The sequence below is a fragment of the Pseudopipra pipra genome, chromosome 19, assembly GCF_036250125.1.
Source record: "Pseudopipra pipra isolate bDixPip1 chromosome 19, bDixPip1.hap1, whole genome shotgun sequence".
In the NCBI taxonomy this organism is placed as follows: Eukaryota; Metazoa; Chordata; class Aves; order Passeriformes; family Pipridae; genus Pseudopipra; species Pseudopipra pipra.
In genome coordinates, this window is record NC_087567.1 from 481,110 (window position 1) to 500,377 (window position 19,268).

At 45.1% G+C, this 19,268-nt stretch overlaps 1 protein-coding gene across 1 annotated transcript; it reads right to left on the bottom strand.

The window, feature by feature from the left end:
• Positions 1–897: 897 nt before the first annotated feature.
• Positions 898–17,613, bottom strand: LOC135424387 (myosin heavy chain, skeletal muscle, adult-like). Its single transcript, XM_064675579.1, has 38 exons — positions 17,373–17,613; positions 17,141–17,284; positions 16,893–17,049; positions 16,756–16,783; positions 16,543–16,657; positions 16,368–16,460; positions 15,658–15,721; positions 15,467–15,565; positions 15,270–15,373; positions 15,051–15,189; positions 14,693–14,811; positions 14,456–14,605; positions 13,338–13,508; positions 12,073–12,379; positions 11,899–11,984; positions 11,363–11,450; positions 11,147–11,264; positions 10,499–10,622; positions 10,277–10,413; positions 9,920–10,175; positions 7,735–7,977; positions 7,453–7,629; positions 7,223–7,368; positions 7,045–7,135; positions 6,568–6,957; positions 6,198–6,324; positions 5,843–5,961; positions 5,357–5,553; positions 4,753–4,936; positions 4,501–4,666; positions 4,213–4,337; positions 3,711–4,019; positions 2,985–3,188; positions 2,571–2,696; positions 2,307–2,477; positions 2,115–2,219; positions 1,879–1,974; positions 898–1,448 (listed from the first exon to the last, which is right to left on the bottom strand). Exons 1-38 carry the CDS (start codon positions 17,574–17,576, stop codon positions 1,293–1,295), a joined length of 5,835 nt encoding a protein of 1,944 aa, XP_064531649.1. The 5' UTR covers positions 17,577–17,613; the 3' UTR covers positions 898–1,292.
• Positions 17,614–19,268: the final 1,655 nt, after the last annotated feature.

A 19,268-nucleotide genomic window follows, 5' to 3' on the forward strand; every position in this document is an offset into this window, starting at 1 on the left:
CCAGCAAACTGCTTCCATATTTAGTTATAACATGGGAGGATTCCCTGTGTGTAAACCTCAGCGTGTTTAGGAGGAGGAGGACCTCCCAGTCCTGAATGCTGTTGCTGCAAAACAACTGTGTCAGTGCAAAAGGTCGTCTGACATTTCCAGCTCCCTTGCCAAGTTAGTTTACAGCTCCTTAAAGTACTCCCTCGAAATGTAGTGGCGCAGAACTGGCCAGGAACCTTGAGGGACCTGTATGTGTTCCTGTAATAAGAGCCAAGTCTCATTTACCATTTCTTGTATCTGCTTGTAGAATCTGCCCTCAGCAGCTCTGGGATGTGCCAGGTCTATGAATGGCTTCTCTGTATATGCTGTGCACATACACCTATTCTAGATAAATGAAGCTCTAATGTGAGTGTCATTGTGATGTCCCAGTGGCTGCAATCTCTTTGCTTCTGTGGGGAGGCACTGGTGTTCCCCAGACTTCCTCAAGCTGCACAGCACCTCAGGGCACTGACGAGAACAGTTGGGGCTGGGAGACATCGTTGCTGCCTTGAGGCTCTTCCTCTTGGTCAGCTTTTCCTCATTTTTGTCTTGTTCATACATTACATTCTGCAATGTTACTCTATATGGGATGAATAAAAAGCCAGTGACTGTCAGCTACTTCTTTCCACCCAGCGTCAGTTCACTTATGCAGCAAATTTCCTCTGTTGATGCGAAAGGCGGGTAGGAAGCACTGGTTGGCAGTGCAGAGCCATCAGGTTTAGTGATTCCCTGTATTCTCAGGGTGTCAGACTTGGAGATTTCTTTATGGTTTCATGTTACAAGAGTTGTTCTCAATTCCAGTTTTAGAAAAGTAAAAACAAGTTCCTCTTGATATATATCCTTGTAAACTTGTAAAGCATAGGTTTACAATTACTCTTCTTATAGAACTTTATTTATTTAATATTTATTTATTCTAGCTTCAAATCACAATTCCATTGCTAGGAAACACTAATGCAGTGCAAAAAATTTTGTTTGCTCTCATGTTGATAACTGTTACCATAGTAGCAGTACTGGACCTTCTGAATCTTACTCCAGAAAATTCAGGGGCTTATTCCTGAAAATTAATTGTTTGAAAACAATCAATACTTAAATAACTTTAGAATGAAATTGTAACTACTGAAAGCAGTGCTTGGATGTGCATGCAAAAGAATCTATGGCTTTTATTCTCTACATATGATATGGTTATAAAGACTCATGGCAGAAGGAAGTGACAAAGGGTTCATATTTTTGCAGCCCTCAGGTCACTTTGCTGCCTCGTGGCATCCTCACTCTTCCTCTCCTATTTTCTTGCTGTGAAACTCCCGACTCTTCACTCGGAGCTTGTTGACCTGGGACTCTGCAATGTCAGCTCGTTCCTCGGCTTCCTCCAGCTCGTGCTGGATCTTGCGGAACTTGGAGAGGTTGACATTGGAGAGCTCCTCCTGTGTGGGGAGAGGGAGTTGGTGGTGAGGAGCCCAGGGCAGGGATTTCACTCCTCCTGCACCTCGGCCTTGTGGGGCTGCAGCTCTTCCCTGGGAGGAGGCACAAACCTCCATCCCCCTCCCACCACTGCTCACACGTCAGCTCACCCCAACCTCCTCATCCTCCCCTTCCCAGGACCCCTCTGGGAAAAGCATCACCAGCACTGTGTCATACATGAGGAACAGCTTTGTCACTTGGATTTGTCACTTGTGTACTTATTCTGCCACTTGTTTGGTGCTCATAAGTTAGTGGGGTGTATCTGAATGACAAAGACCCTAAATGGTACAACTGGTGGTCCCTGGCATTTTCCAAATTCTGATATTCATCTCCTCAACACCTGTGTGACACCCACAGAAAGCAACACTTACTATTTCTCCAAGTAATACTTACAGCTTCCTCAGCCTGTCTCTTGTAGGATTTCACCTTCATTTGCAGCTTGTCCACCAGATCCTGCAGCCTGAGAATATTCTTCCTGTCTTCCTCAGACTAAAGCAGTTGGCAAACAGGAAAGAGTGAATTATTGCTTTCTGCACACCAGAGAATAACATTTACCCGTGGAGTCCAGGTGAAAAGCTTTTGTTTCCTGGAATGAGGGTGCATCAACGCAAGGAGGCCTCCAGCCTTACCTGGTAGGTGAGTTCCTTCACCCTCCTCTCGTACTTGCGCACACCCTTCACGGCTTCAGCGCTGCGCTTCTGCTCAGCATCAACCTCCCCTTCCAGCTCCCGCACCTGCAATGAGAGCCTGTCCCTGCAGCTTCCCTGGGGGTGTCTCTCCAAGGGACGGGGTCACTCATGCACCAACACAGCCCTACTCACCCTGGCCTCCAGCTTCTGGATTTGCTTCTTGCCTCCCTTCAGGGCCAACTGCTCGGCCTCTTCCAGACGAAGCTGCAGGTCCTTCACCGTCTGGTCCAGGTTCTTCTTCATCCTCTCCAGGTGGGCACTGGTGTCCTGCTCCTTCTTCAGCTCTTCTGCCATCATGGCCGCCTGAGCAGAGCAAGAGGTCAAAGCCCTTGTGAGGCTGGAGACATTTTGGGGAGAATACATCCCCCATCAGCAATGAAAGGAGCCCCGACTCACATCTGTGATGGCCTTCTTGGCCTTCTCTTCAGCATTGCGGGCCTCCTGGATCGTATCCTCCATTTCGCTCTGAATCTGAGAAATGTCTGTCTCCAGCTTCTTCTTGGTGTTGATCAAGCTGGTGTTCTGTGCAACAGGAAGGACATGGCAAGATTTTTATTCTAAGGTCTGCAATAACAAACCTACTGCCTGAGCCAAGTCTTTCCCGTTCCATCGGCAACTGTGAATGTGGAATTCTTTGTACAGTGGTTGTTTACGTAATGCCAGTGGTGGGCTCGGGTGATGGACACTGAACATGCCTTTCCTGGTGGACAGCAGTAGAGAGGCCATTCCGGTACTGCCTGTCCCCTGGTATATTCCAGCTCTCTGGGTTTGTTAAGTGTCAACACGGCTGCCTTTGCTCCTTGCCCTGACCTGGGTATGGAGGAGCTGCACACGTTCAGTGGCATCCAGGAGCTCCTGCTCAGCCACTTTCCTTGACCGCTCCGTCTGCTCCAGGGCTGCCCGTAGCTCCTCAACTTCAGCCTGCAGCAGGTTTGCTCTGCGCTCCACCATGGCCACCTGCTCCTTCAGGTCATCCTGGGTCCTGAGAGCATCGTCCAAATGGATCTGGGTGTCCTTGTAAAAAAAAAAAGACAGATTGGGAGGCATATCTTTCCTATTCTTTTATTTTCCATTTTAATATCAATATAGAAATGACATAATTCTAAAAAAAGGAAAATGTTTAGCTGTGGGAACAAGCTGAACCAGCCTGCACCTGTGGATTCAGTTAATCAGAATCAAAAAATATTTTGATCAAGTATTTTGGCCTTGATCATGTTTTGACAAAGAGAGTGCTGTGTTCCAAAATCGGAAAACCACTTAATGGTCTGCATGATAATGTGCATGGTCTATACAATCACAGAATGATAGTGTGTGAATGTGTGAAATCAAAACATCAGGTCACCAAAGTCTTGGGAATTATTGTTAACTGAATGGCAACACCTGGTGCTGTTTACCCGAAGAGGTTAATAAAAGGGGACCGCAGAGGTCTGTGGAGAATCCTGAAAACCGAATGATGTGTTTGTGCAGTCCCATTCCTTCATCGTTGATATTCAGATCTGTCAGAAACCAGTGAGAACCTGGTTTGTTGTGCCGTACCTTGAGCACAGCCTGTGTGTTTCGCAGGTTCTTTTGTGCCTCGGCAGCCTGTCGATTGGCATGGCTGAGCTGGATCTCCATTTCATTCAGGTCTCCCTCCATCTTCTTCTTCAGCCTCAGGGCTTCATTCCTGCTCCTGATCTCAGCATCCAGGGTGCTTTGCATAGACTCCACAATTCTGAGGTGGTTTCTCTTCAGCTGGTCAATCTCCTCATCTTTCTCTGCTATCTTCCTGTCAATCTCAGACTTCACCTGGTTGAGCTCCAGCTGCAGGCGCAGGATCTTCCCCTCTTCATGTTCCAGAGAGGCCTGGACAAGTGGACACAAACATGGGGAACACTGATAAACCTACTGCTTGCTTTCTAGGGAATTAGAGAATATTCCAGGAAATCTCAGCTGGCTGCCCTCCACAGCCAGAACAGAGCAGAAGCAAGGCCTTTTTAGCATTGTTTCTGCCTTGCTCACACATTTAGTGCAGACAGCAATGATTCTGGCCAGGTACCTCAGCTTCCTCCAGAGAGGCTTGCAGTTCAGATTTCTCCTGCTCAACTTGCTTCTTGACTTTCTCCAGCTCATGAATTGCCTTTCCTCCCTCCGCAATCTGCTCTGTGAGGTCGGAAATCTCCTCTGTGGGAACAAAGAAAAAAGGCTTGCTCAGGCCCAGAGCAGAATGGGAAGGGCCCTGTCCCACCAGGGTGACAGGCATCTTTGCAGAGCTGCAGGCACAGACCCCGCAGCAATGCTCAGCTGGTGAGAAAGCCCATCCCAGAGCAGAGGGCCAGGGACTTACGCTGCAAGTTCTTGTTCTCCCGCTTCATTGTTTCCAGGTGGTCCAAGGACTCCTCATAGGCATTCTTCATCTTAAACAGCTCCGTGCTGAGGGAGCGAGACTCCTTCTGGGAGACCTCCAGCTCAGCCTGCGTTTCCTCATACTTCTGCTTCCATTCTGCCAGGATCTGAAGAGAAACGGGGCGTGAGTAGGGATGTGGCCATCCCGGGGGGAGGCTCTGCCCAGGAGTCCCAGGGCTGGAGCCCAAAAGACCTTGTCAAAGTTCTTCTGCTTCTTGTCCAGAGCAGCGCAGGCAGCATTGGATCGCTCCACATCAATCATCAGGTCCTCCACTTCATTCTGCAGCCTCTGCTTTGTCTTTTCCAGGGAGGCACATTTGGCATTGACAGCTTCGACGTGTTCCTCTGCATCCTGCAGGCGCTGTGCCAGCTTCTTCCTGTGTTAAGCACATTTTGTTGTATGAGAGCAAAGGAGAGGTTGTTGTGTGTGGTTGATGGGCTTTTCAGAACAAGATGTTTTACCACTTCAATCGTAACTAGAGCTCACAGTTATCAGTCAAGGAGAAATTCAGTTCTGTGGTGTTTTTCTCAACAGTGTGGTTAGCCACTTCACAGTCTGTGGTCCACGTTCCTTTTCTATTTGTCTACATACTAGATTGTTTCTCTCTGTCATTCCCTGCCTCCTAAACGTTTGCCTGTGAATTTTTTTCCCAAACCACGTGCATTACAGAATTTATTTGCTACTCTCCTTTTACCCAACCCCAAATCAGAAGACTGACTTCTTCCTGAATATCACAGTGGTCTCCTCAATTTTCTGGTTTTAGTCTCTGCCAGCCTTCCCCACCCTGCCCACGTACTTGGCCTCCTCGAGCTCCTCCGTGCGCTGAATCGCGTCCGTCTCGTATTTGGTTCTCCACTGGGCCACTTCGCTGTTGGCCTTGGACAGGGCGCGCTGCAGCTCCCCCTTGGCTTCCTGCTCCTCCTCATATTGTTCCCGGAGCAAGTCACAGTCGTGGCGAGCGGACTGCAGGGCGTGGGCCAGGGCGTTCTTGGCCTGCAGCAACAAGAGTATTGAGTCACGGACCAGAAATATCCTGGGAAATCGGACTGAGTATTAATTGGACACTGTATTATTCTTCTGTGCAAAATGACAATGGGGACTGACAAAGAGAATAATGGATAAATTCTAGGGAGAAGCTAACATGAGAAGAGAAGCACTAAATTACCTAAATGTTTTTTTCCCCTGTCTCATCATGATAGCTCAGTAGTCCCATAAGTATCTGAACTGCCTCTTAGAGAGGAGGGATCTGATGGACAGAACAAAGTATGGAAAGCCCTCTCACCTTTATCTCTTCCTCTAGGTGTCTCTTGAGTTCCTCAATCTGTTGGGTGAAAGCCTGTTTGCCTCTTGACAGCTGAGAAACCAGAGCATCCTTCTCCTCCACCTGGCGTGAATATTCACCTGGGAAAGGTTGCGGATGCACAAAACTTTTATTGCCATTGATGACGCTACTGTGGACATTTGGGGTTGTAAAACCAAACTGTTAGCAGTCCTTGCTGAAACTTATGATCTCATTTCAAGCATTTCTTATTAGAGGGGAGACAAAGAATGTTGGAAAGAACATGTGGCCAGAAGAGTAATTTTTGCAATAACTCTCTGAGATTATTGATCTGCAAATGTAGATGTGTGTTTCTCACCTGACTCTGTCTGCAGACGAGCTCTTTGAGCATTGAGGTCATTGATCATGCGCTGATGCTCTTCTTCCTTTGTCTTAATCTCACTCAGCTGGTCTTCCAGGGTGCGGCACATCTTCTCCAGATTTGCCTGTGGAGGTCACAGAGAATGAAAGAAGATTAGGATCTAGACGCCTTCTTATTCGGAAGAGCAGGACTCTAAGCAGAAAAACATGAACAGACTTGCAAGGTCTGGACTGTTCCTTGGTGTTAGAAGGTAAGAAACACAGCTCCATAGAGAGACAGGGAGTTAGATGGTAACCAGGCCATAATTTGAAAAGACGTATTTCAATGGAATTAATTTCCAAGTGGTTTTCAGTCTATTTTTCCATACCTTGGCTTTGGAGACAGACTCCATGTTACTGGCCAAGTCATCAATCTCCATCTTGAGCTCGCTCTTCTCCTTCTCCAGCTTCTGCTTGACGCGCTGCAGGTTGTCGATCTGCTCCCCCAGCTCAGCTGTGCTGTCCGCGTGCTTCTTGCGCAGGGCGGCAGCCGTGGCTTCGTGCTGCAGCGTGGCCTCTTCGAGGTCCCGGCGCATCTTCTGGAATTCTGCCTCCCGCTTCTTGTTCATCTCCACCTGAGCTGCCGTCGCCCCTCCTGCTTCTTCCAGGCGCTCGCTGATCTCCTCCAGCTCTCTGGACAGGTCAGCCCGATGCTTCTCTGCTTTAGCGCGAGAGGTTCGCTCGGCCTCGATTTCCTCCTCCAGTTCCTCAATACGGGCCTGGAGAACACGAGGGACCCTTCACACCCGTGCCCTCCTCCTCCCTGAGCTGAGCCTGGGGCAGGCAGGAGAAGGGCAGACACTTGCCTGCAGCTCCTTGATCTTCTTCTGTAGTTGCATGCCCAGGGCTTGTTCATCCTCGGTTTTGCTCTGGATCTGGCTGATTTCAAAGTCTTTCCTTTGGGCAAAGCAAAGTGGGTTACAGCTCAAAGGAAGAAGACAAGAGCTGCAGCCCAGCACTGAGGTGCCCCAGGGCCACACTCACTTCTTCAGTTTCTCATCCAGCTGCTGCTTATCATTCTCCAGATCCATGATGCTGTCCTGGGCCAGCTTCAGGTCTCCTTCCAGTTTCCTCTTGGCTCTCTCCAGGTCCATGCGCAGTTTCTTCTCTTGCTCCAGGGACCCTTCCAGCTACACAGAACAAGGCCATGAGTGCTCCACCAGCCAGCTCAAACTCCATACCTGTCTGTTCCTGCTGTGTGTCCGTGGGCTTACATCGTCCACTTGCTGCTCCAGCTTGGTCTTGGCTTTGGTCAGTGTATTGACTTTGTCCTCCTCTGCCTGCAGGTCATCCAGGGTCTGCTGATGGGCCTCTTGGAGGGCTTTCTTCTCTTTTGTCAGCTTGGCGATGGTCTCGTCCAGGGCTGCCATCTCTTCTGTGAGGTTTTTCACCTTTAGGAAGAAGGGAGCAAGTGTAAATCAAGGAAGTAGATACAGAAGTCCTGGAAGAGCACGGGGCTCTTTTCTGGAGCGTGGGTGAGATTTTCTGCCTCGTACCTTGTTTTCAGTGGCGTGCTTTTCCTTCTCCACCTTGGCCAGTGTTAGCTCAAGGTCATCAATATCTTTCTTCAGCTCTGAACATTCATCCTCCAGTTTTCTCTTTTTGGCTGTCAGCTCAGCATTGATTTCCTCCTCATCCTCAGCCCTTTCAGTCACTTCCTTAATTTTGGCTTCCAGCTGGATTTTGGTTTTGATGAGTTGGTCACACCTTTCCTCAGCATCAGCCAGGCTATCTGCTTCCTGGTGGGGAGACACAGATTGTATATGTTTATCATGTTTTGAAGTTCCTCTTCTATATCTTTTATCTTACTAAATTGACAGCTATAAAAGCCATGTCTGAAATTGCCTTTCCAATCAAACAGCTTAATGTTTTCAGGTTTTCTGTCTGGGAAATGGATCTGCAAATTCTCTCTTTGGAAGCCTTCAATTTTTTTCTTTTTTTTCTTTCAAAATTATTTGTCATGATTTCCAATTGTGAGAATATCTCATGCACTTCAAGGCATCACAAAAGTGATCATCTCTGTCACTAATTTTCCAATGAAATGGAGTTGCAAGCTTTTTGCTTCATACATACCAATCAGTGACTTTCCTTTTTGGAAGGTGTTTTTAATTTTTTTTATATGCGCCTGCAGGGTACATGGGGTATTGTTAATAATAAATCTACCACCTATGGCATATGTAAAAAATCCAACTTGCAGGTGCAAATCATTGCAGTACTCAGAAATTAAATATTTTGTTCGATTACTCATTTACTTTATTATTCTGCATTGTACTAAATTATGTCTGAATAATACAGAGTTATGAATTGCCTACCCAGAGATGATGGGTTAATATTATTATAAATACATATGTTCTCCAAATTTTATATACAGGTTTTACATGAAAGGGTTATGGATTAAAGCATGATGGATAGGACTCAGACAGCCTAGAAAGGTTCAATGTCGGCCTTCAGCAGGGTGTGTCTACCTGTTTCTTTTCATTTTCCAAGGGAAACACAGTCCAATACCTTGAACAGCACAAGCCTGGGACATGAGACTATAGTTCCGAAGCAGGAGCTCTGGCTTAATTCCTTTTTAGACTGAGGAGAAATTTCAAGCCATATTTCCCATATCCTGGGTGAGCAATTATCTATTTGTTATTAAGTGGCTGAATTTACAACCACCAATTTGAATTCTAGGACTTACTGTCCAAAGTCAATTCGCCCTGGTGAGATAGAGCTACTGCCTGCAGAACTCACCTGCTCAAATGGAGCTGGGGGGTTCAGGTACAATCTTGTCCTGAGTATTTAATCTTGGCTATTTATTGATGGTGTCTATCCCAGAAAGCAGGAGCCCTACTCCCACTTGTAGCTCCTTGTTTCTTCTGCTAGCTGAGTTCACCATGCTATTGTAAGACACTAGTTTCTCCAGCTTTGTGTTCAATATGATCCATAATTTAACAAATAACTAACATCTGTTCATTAAAACAGTTAGGACAAACCTTTCACTCCCTTCTTTTCTGCCACCCATCTATACTCAATCCCAGGGAAATACCCAGGAACATCCCTTTGTCCTGACCACCCTTTCAGGATGTAATAAATATATCCAAAACATACTGAACCTGGGCAGTAGCTGCAGGTGAGCCAAAACCAAAACCAAACTGTTCCATCTCCCGCACCCACCCGGGGCTCAGGTACCTCCCAAGGCCCCAGCCCGGCCGAGACCCCCCAGCCCCCCACTTGCCACTGGCTGCTGCAAGAGAGAAGCCCTGAAGAGGAGATACAAGGACTCCCTGAAACAACATCTCAACCTTGGCCATATTGATCAACATAACTGATCTACTCTGGCCTCCAGTCGGGAGGTCTGGAGACACACCATCTATAACGCTGCTGCTTCCTTTGAGAACGCACGCAGGATCACCCTTGAGGAGAAAAGACAATGTAGGAAGAACTGTTTCTTGCAGAATTTACCACCTAAGGAGTCCTTCTGCTGTGCTTTTTGCAACCAGACCTGTCTATCTTGTAATGGCCTTTTTAGACACCAGCGCGCTTGTAACAAATGTGGGTAGAGCCCTTCCCAAATCTTCATTCGCGAAGCCTAGCCATGATGATGATGAACATCTGTTCATAAAAGACCTGTCTGACCACCTATCTGTGAAAGGTAAGCCTTTTTTTGAGTGGAAAATAAATGGTGATGATACTCACAGCCTGCACTTGGAGCTGCAGGTCATTTTTCTCCTTCAGTAAAGAAACCATTTTCTCCTCCAGCTCCTTCCGCTTTGTCTCAGACTTTGCAAGCTCTTCCTTGGTTTTCTCGAACTCTCCCTTCATGTTGGCCATCTCCTTCTCAGACTCTGCACTCTTCAGCAAGGGCTTGATCTTGAAGAACAGCTTCATCCAGGGCCAGTGTTTGACATTCATGAATGCACGAATGTTGTACTGGATGCAGAAGATGGACTCTCTGGAGCATAATTCAGATGTGCAATGAGTATTTTCAGTTTGAAAAGTGTCAACACTTTCCCCCAACCACAGTGAGTTTAACTGAAGACGAGGAATGTGTACCTTCTCTCCACCATTCTCTGGTACTCCACCCTCATCAGGAAGCCTCTGCACAAGGCCTGTGTGCGGGTGATGAGCTGTGCCAGCTTCTCATCCCTCATCTCCTCCAGGAGCCCCAGCAGCCCAGCTTTGAAGAACACCTTAGAGAGGGAATGTTGCAGCACATCACTGTCGGGCCGGGCAAAGCACAGGCACGGAGTGAGTGAAGGAATGGGGAGTTTGTACCTTGGTGTGTCCAAATTTGTACTGGGTGTGGTCCACATCGATTGAGCCAAGGAGCTTCTCGGAAGCCTTCTTGCTGTCGATGAACTGTCCCTCTGGGATGGCACTGGCATTAAGCACCTTGTATCTGTGGAATTAGAGGAAATGTGAAAGAAGGCAATGTCAAGTCATAAGGTTATAATGTTTATTGAAACCAACATCAGTGTTGCAGCAGAATCAGGCTGAGGAAATTGGAATTTCTTCCCTTGTTTAGAGACACTCTTATCATGAGGGTAACAAAATCAAGGAAACTTTTCTGGTCACAGATGAAAAGAGGACGCCGATCTCCAGTCACTTCAATCCATATCTTTTTTACTTAAACTATGCTGTAGAAAATTGCTGCAGAGGAACATTGTCACTATGTGTATAGGCGGAAAGCCTTGTCCCCTGAAACTTGCAGCTGATACAATGACCAAAGAACTCTGAGAGAGTTTGTAATTTTTACCTGAGAACATATTGAAACCACATCCCAAACTGCTGGTTTTAATCCTGTAATCAGTGACTTGTGTCGCTCTACTGTGCTTCCGTACTCAGAGACCCTGGCAAAGCTCAGTTGCGTGATGGACAGTGGTCGGTGAGGACACCTGACACTCTAAATTTGATAGTTCTTACCTCTGTTTGAAGTCAGCATAGAGGACTCTGCTGGGGAACCCTTTCCTGCAAATCCTGATCCCTTCCAACACGCCGTTACAGCGCAGCTGGTGCAGCACCAGCTCGTGCTCCATGGCACCTGAGCAAGGCAGAGCAGAGCACAAAGGAGTGGCACAGATTCCAGTGTGGAGGGGAATGGATGTCAGAGCAAACCCTCTTCCTACTTGAGCATCTTACCGGGTGTTTTGGTCTCATTGGGGATGATACAGCGCACAAAATGGGGGTGAGTGCTCCGCAGATTGGTCATCAGCTTGTTCAGGTTCTCCTGTGGGTTCATCACTTAGTGAGTATGTGTAAGAAATGTGGAAAAAATGACCCTTCTTGTTGTTTGAACTTAACACGAAAGGCCCGTCAATGGAGAGGCTGAAAGTTGTCGGCTGAGAATACCTCAATCAATAGCTCAGTCTCCTCTGATTCTGAACATTAAACATCATCTTGTAGGATAAGTATCAATCCAATGAAGATAGAAAGTGGGCAGTTTTTATGAGAAAATTTATGTTTACAGTGAGCGCAAGTTTAGGTCTTTACACAGCCGTTTTTAATTCCATAATATTTTTATTTTTATTTTTAATGATGGTCTAAAGAGAAGTCATATGTATTTGGAATCTCTTTTGATTGGTCGATTGGTTGTGGTTTTTTGCTTTTTACCGTGTCTGAACCAGTTAAAAATGCAGAATAATTCTTTGCATAAATGAAAAGAATTTTTTCCATACCCTGAAAAGAGCTGAGACAGTCTGGAAAGAAGAACCCTTCTTCTTGGCACCTTTCTTGCCACCGCCACCACCACCACTACTGGCCTCTGATAAAATGAAGATAATGAAGATAAAATCTGTTGCTTTGGGAATCAGTTTCTGTACATCAAAGAGATGACATTTCAGAGAACTGACCTGCCTCTCCCCCAGCAGAGGCGAATAGTAAGGCCAGGGTCTTGACAGATGATTTCTGGTACAGCCCAATGACAGTTTCATTCAGGGGGTCCTTGTTCTTCTCCAGCCACCCAGTGATGTTGTAGTCCACTGTGCCAGCATAGTGCACCAGGGAGAAGTGGGCCTCAGCCTTGCCTTTGCCAGGCTTGGGCTTCTGGAAGTTGTTGGACTTGCCCAGGTGCTGGTCATAGAGCTTGTTCTTGAAAGAGGTGTCAGTTGCCTTGGGGAACATGCACTCCTCTTCCAGGATGGAGAAGATGCCCATGGGCTGGGGGAAGCAACAAAAAATAACAATGATAAAATACAGATCTGCCCTCAGAAGGAGACTGCAGGGAGACACAGGAAACTGAGAAATTAATGGAATTTTCGGATAAAAAATGGGTCAAATCTTTGTCAACTTTTGCGCTCTTGGTTCCAGACAAAATGTGAATTTGTGTCTGACTAATCCATTTTGTGACTGGTAGTGTCACAATAATCAAACAACATTTTCTGAGTAATTTTGAAACTGATGAATTGAAAGATGATTTTTTTTTTTACATTAACGTTTTCACAAAGTGATTTGTATAGTCAAAGGTGTCTTACTAAAGTTGACCTTATTGCCACAGATTAACAGATCTTTCAGCTATGTCCTACTCTTGTTTTTCTGAAAATATCTGTCTTTCTGTTCCTATGCAAGAGGATGTTGCTCAAAAACAGTGTCTGCTTATAGTGATGTTTTTATTGATCCCTGTTATATCAGTACTTTTTTTCTATATGCATCTATTATTTTTCTTAGAAATTATGTTTCAGAAATCATAGTATTAATATGGAAATCATAATATTGAAATTGTGTCTAGATTCCTCAAAAGAGATCTTTCATCTTTGTAGTCTAGAAAACAAACCTACGGAGAATCCTTGTCATCCAATTATGTGTGATTACATTAATTCTTCTATTGCCATACAAGAAAAATTACAGTTAGCTTTTTTAAAATGGATAGCAGTGCAGTTAATGGATAACCTAAAGGTACTTCATTTGTAGCCTAATCACAAAGGTGCTTAGAACTTACTTTCAGAATACATGCAATATTTGAAATAAAAAGGCACTTCAAATAGAAAGAGTCAGAAACAGAAATGGATAACAATAGATAGGTTTGTGAAGCATTAGAGCAAGAAAAAGTAAGGCTAAAGAAAAATCCTGAAATTCTGTCACAAAGAAGGTAACTAAATCTTAAATGTAATCAACACACCTTCTCAATGAGCTCAATGCAGGCAGCCAGGTCCATCCCAAAGTCAATGAACTCCCACTCAATTCCCTCCTTCTTGTACTCCTCCTGCTCCAGCACAAACATGTGGTGGTTGAAGAACTGTTGCAGTTTCTCGTTGGTGAAGTTGATGCACAGCTGCTCCAGGCTGTTGAACTGCCCAAAGACAATGCAAAGACAAGATTTACTTATTCTCCAGATGAAGGGCTCCCTGTATAGTTTTCTTCTTCGCACTCAGAATCCCATCTCAGAAACCATGCAGGGATGCCCAATTAACACAAATATTTATTTAATGTTAAAACATCCAATTAACTATTTTTGAAGGTTTTTTATTTGGTTGGTGGGGTTTTTTTTGCTTTCTTTTTTTCTTTGCTACTTGGATGATGTTTAAATATATTATTTATTTTTAAATCAAATTCCCAAATTATTAGGCAGTCTTATCCCTATCAAGGCACAATTTACATCACTGTTTTTTCTCATATTATGTGCATTTTCCCGTTACCCTAACAAAAAAAGTTAGACATTGCCAGTGTTTGCCATTCCTGACTTGGATTCAGATGCATTTCACAAATGTCTATAGAACTTCTCAGTTTCAATTAAAATAGCTGATGCACTCTTCCTGATGGAATCACCCTTTGACTCTTAAGAAGCAAAGGATATATATTGCTCTCTTTTTCCAAAGCCTTGGCAAACTGTGGTGTGAGACCTAAGTCTACCTTTCTCTTCTTACACTCTGTAATATTGTATCTTGGATATTTATGCATTATTTGTCAGTGGATTTTTTCAATAATAAGTTCAAATTATTGAAAAACTGCAAGATTAGTGCTAATTACATAAAAGGCAGATGCTTCTTCCTTGTGTATCACATAAAGCTATTAAACGAAGATCCATTGAAGCTCACAGATTGCTCTGGAGAAAAAGCACTGACATATACAAGGAAGGAAAACATTTCCAGAAAATAACAAATTTTCCAAGTAATGCAATACTAATTTGAAATTGCAAGTGAATGGAATGATTGAAAAAACCCCCTACAATAAGTCTCCAGCTTCAGTTGATGCCTAACTGCCTTTTCAAGATTATCCTGTGATTTCTGTGTTCCTTACATCAAAGATCTCAAAGCCAGCAATGTCCAGCACACCAATGAAGTACTGCCTGGGCTGCTTCGTGTCCAGCTGTTGGTTGATGCGAACAACCATCCACAGGAACATCTTCTCATAGACAGCCTTTGCCAGGGCACCCACTGAATTGTACACCTAAAATAAAGAAGAATAGAGCAGAAGGAAAGCAGTACACACAGTAAGAGAGTAAATTAAGATAGAGCTTCCCAGGCTTGTTGTTACCTGCTGCACCGTTTGGCCCTTGGTCACATATTCGTTCCCCACCTTGACTCGGGGGTAGCAGAGGGCCTTGAGCAGGTCTGCTGAGTTCAGACCCATCAGGTAGGCAGCCTTGTCAGCAACTGAACACAGAGAAAGAGAGACAGTGACAGAGGAGAAGTGATAATTGAAAGTGGATCTCCTGTAAGATGTCACTGTAGGATTCAGCAGTGAATTTTTTTACATCTTAAAGGGAAATTTAGAATATTTTGGAAGCTGAGATTTATGTCTTTGTGAAAGTAAATTATAGCAAAATACCTGAACGCCAACTGCCAGCTATGTAACTGATTCTGTTATTGAGAATTCTAGATTTTGCTGATACCTTCTGTGCCATCAGGCTCTGCCTGCTCCTCACGCTGCTTCTGCTTGAACTTCAGGTTCCCATAGTGCATGACGGCCCCTGTCAGCTTGTAGATGGCTGTTCTCTCATCAGCAGTGAAACCCAGGATGTCGATGGCACTCTGGCAACAGAATCAGACAAATAAACCTCTAGGCCATTAAAAGGAACTTTCACCACACCAATATGCTCTGTGACACTCACGTCTGTAGCCATCAGCTCTTCCTGGTCATTAATGCTGGGAACAGTGATCTCACCTTGACTCACAAACTGATAGTCATATGGGTTGGTGGTGATGAGGAGCATGTCTGTAAAGAGGAATAGGACATATCTGGGTGTGAGAATGAAGATAAGTGTTGAATATATTCAGATTTTATCAAACACTTTATAATACTTCCTACCAATTAGCTCTGGCTTCTTGTTGGACATGATCTGATAAAAGATGTGGTAGCTTCTTTCTGCCTTGAGCTGAAAAGTGACTCTGGACTTCTCCAGAAGATCTGGCAAGGATGGCAGGACAGAGTTAGACCTGACAAGGAACACTGAGGTAGAAAGGGAGGAAGGAATGGGACCAGATCAGGAGGTCTCTTACAAGTTTCAATGTCAGCAGAAGCCAGTTTGCCTGTGGCCCCAAAGTGGATTCGAATGAATTTGCCCTTTAGAGAGGAAAGAAAAAAAGGCATTTTTAAATTTCACCAAGATGTTCTTCACAGACGACAGGCTTCAAACATAGTAGTTGTTTGGATTTTATTTCTTCTTTAAAAAAGCAAAACAGGACAAAAACAATTCCAGGAAACTCTCTATACTGGCAATACTAGGGTAAAGATTGGAGCTTTATTACCAACTATTATTTAATGAATAACTGTGAATACATGGGAATAAGAAAACCACAAAGAAAACCTTTTATTGGGTCATTTATGTTGCAATTCAAACAGATGAATCTAGTGAAGGCCATTTTTTAATCAGAGAACATGCTGTGAAGGTGGATTTTGGTGGTCTAAAAGTTAATGAGATTTTTTTGGTCTTGTGGAAAACAGAAGTGAGCTGTTACTTTCTGAGTTGCGGGGATAGATATTATAGATATTTAAACATATTTCAATTATCCCCCTTTGTGTGCTGTATTGTACTTCCAAAGATGTATTTTTAATTTAAGAGTCTAGTTAATTTCTAGTTGTCAAAAATATGAGGAAAATATTAGTTCAATGAATACAGTCATCTGACTGTGACACTTCAGAAGTGACAGAATCTGTTCTGACATTCTTATTCCCTCATAAATGACGAGTTTTCTCATCAGAAACTCACAAAGCGCGAGGAGTTGTCGTTCCTCACGGTCTTGGCGTTTCCAAAGGCCTCCAGCAGTGGGTTGGCGCTGATGATTTGATCCTCAAGTGTCCCCTAAAATGGAAATCTTCTTGTCATGATTTAGCTCCTAAATAAATTTGATAGTTTCAGGTTCCTACTCCTGCAGGGACCTCACCTGCATTTTGCCTGATGTCTGCTCCTCCTTCTTCTTGTCCCCGCTGGCTGCAATTGTTGCAAAGTACTGGATGACACGCTTTGTGTTCACAGTCTTCCCGGCACCGGATTCTCCGCTGTCAGAGCAAGGAGAGAAGCAGAGAGCGTGTGGTCAGGCAGGAGGGGCCCTGGCCCTGGGCAGCCCCTCAGGGACCCGAGCAGGGGGTGTACGTACGTGATCAGGATGGACTGGTTCTCCCGATCTGGGGAAGAGGCAAAATGAGAGCTGTGTTAGCAACTGACCTTCTCAGGGAAACTCTGTGAACACTTTTAGAATGTCTTTTTGATGAAATCACCCTGAGAGCCACTCACCAGTCAGCATGAACTGATAGGCGTTGTCAGAGATGGAGAAGATGTGTGGAGGGGCCTCCTGGCGCTTCTTGCCTCGGTAGGCCAACACCACCTCCGGGTTGTACACGGGCAGCCACTTGTAGGGGTTGACAGTGACGCAGAAGAGACCCGAGTAGGTCTGCGAGGAAGGGACACAGCACGTTGGCTTCCCCTGGGCCTGGCAGAGCAGTTCCTCCAGCTGCCCAAAGGAAGCTGCTGCTACCACTTACGTAGATCATCCAGGCTGCGTAACGCTCTTTGAGGTTGTACAGCACAGCGGGTTCGTGGAGGTGGGTCATCATAGCCATGTCCTCAATTTTGTCATACTTGGGAGGGTTCATGGAGAAGATTTGATCTTCCTTCACGGTCAGGGTCTGCCAAGGAAACAAAAGATCCACATATGTCAACTGAAAACTCAGAATATGAATCAAATGTTGTCCTTCAGGCTTGTTTTTCACTCACCTCTCCCTTTTCAGTCTTGACAGTGACTTTCCCTGATTCCCTGCTTTGAATTGTCCCTTTCACAAAGGATTCCTTTGCGTGTACCACAAAGACGGATGTCTTGGCATCAAAAGGCTTGTTCTGGGCCTCGATTCTCTCCTTCTCTGACTTCCGGAGGTAAGGAGCTGCCGCTCCAAAAATGGCCATCTCAGCGTCTGACGACATGGCTGCACTGTTTGGTGGAGCTTGTCAGCAGAGAACACTGTGGAACAGCAGATATGTTACTCAAATCAGTCAATGTTTTTTGTTGCCACATAGTTTATTGATAGACTCAAACTGAAATAGAATGTGTGATTTAGGAAGACTCTCAGGCAGTTGTTGGTTCACCTTCCTGTGCAATCAGGACAAATGTTGGATCCACGTTCCAAGAGCCTTTTCCAGTGAAGTTTTTATTATGTCCAAGAATTGATATTTCTCAATATCAGTCCCTCTGCATCCCAGTGTAATGTCTGATGACCAAGTTAGTGACTTTCCCCCCCTATTTATTACCTAACTAAAATACCTGTGGCTGAAACCCATGTCTTATTATCCCTCAGCCTTTCACTCTGCCTATCTGAGAAGACTCTGGCTCTTTCTATGATATACCCACCTCCTTTTTGTTACAATGACAAGATAAGAGTAAGATAAATACTTTTTAATTTCATCCCCAGCTTAGACAAACCTCATCCTCTCCTCATACATAATTTTCTCCTACCAATGTTGGAAGTTCTCCACTAGGCTCACTCCAGAATGTCACTGTCTTTCTTGACACCAGGAAACAGCAAACTGAACACAGTGCCCCAGATCTGGGAGCTGAATGCAGGGAAAGAATTCCTCCTATTTACCTGATGGCTATGCTGTTCTGAGTGTCTGACCATGTGCTGTTGACCTTCATTCCTCCAAAGGCACACTCTGACATATGCACCAGGATACAAGACCCTCTTCTGCAAAGTTGTTTTCCAGACAAATGAAAGCCAAGGTATCCTGTTTATGGGGCTATTCTTTCTTACATATGGGACTTTACACTGCCTTTTCTAAAATTTGTGAAGTTCTTGTTGGCTCCAGGATGAAGTCTTTTGGGGACCTTCTCCAGGATAACATTGCATTGTAGCATATTCACAAGTCCCTCTTGTAGGAGGCGTGTTTAAGGTACAGAGGATGTACCAGGGCAAGAGTGCCCAAGGGAGCATGCGCCGACATAGATAACCTTGTTGGTCAAAGAAGTCACATGGGTTTAAGGGATAAAACCAGTGCTGATTTTGAAATAAACTCTTTTTGTTCACCACCTCACAGGGAGTGTGTTTATTCCTTATTATATAAGGACATGTGCACCCCACATATGGCGCACCAGAACTTGGGACTTCTAAATCTATATTAGGTCAGTTTAGCATATCCTGAATCAGGCAAAACACTCAGTAATTCTGGTATCATCTCAATTCTTTCGAGACGGGAATTTTCACCGAAAAAAACGCAGACGTCTTTAAGTCGTTGTCTCAGAGTGTCTGAGAAACGCAATCCTAGTTTAGTGAGCTCCAAAAATATTAGGGATAGTGCATAGAAGAAAGAAGAAAGAAGAAAAGAAAAAGCCGACAGATCGAGACAGTCGGAGAGGCAGAACGGGGTCCTACATACACCAGAGCAGTGAGTTACACTGAGGCAGCGCTAACATCCTACGCAGCAAGGTCTTTTCCCTAAGCAGTGCCGTGTCCGCAGCTCGGAAACCCCGGGCGGCGGAGACCTTAAAACCACCGGGGAAGCCCCGCTACCTGCCGCTTGCCACAGCTCGGCCGTGTGTGTAAAAGCGACTCCGCCGCTGCTGCCTTCTAATATCCTCAGTGCCACTGCCAGACCCCGCGAAGCTTGCATCGGTTTTCTGCC

What these genes read in the sequence shown, in the direction of transcription:
- LOC135424387 (XM_064675579.1), bottom strand. Translation starts at nt 17,576, where the DNA reads ATGTCGTCAGACGCTGAGATGGCCATTTTTGGAGCGGCAGCTCCTTAC. An exon ending in TTCTGCTGACATTGAAACTT is followed by an intron (nt 15,566 to 15,657) that starts GTAAGAGACCTC and finishes CATCCTTGCCAG; the next exon opens with ATCTTCTGGAGAAGTCCAGA. An exon ending in GGAGAACAAGAACTTGCAGC is followed by an intron (nt 4,338 to 4,500) that starts GTAAGTCCCTGG and finishes TTGTTCCCACAG; the next exon opens with AGGAGATTTCCGACCTCACA.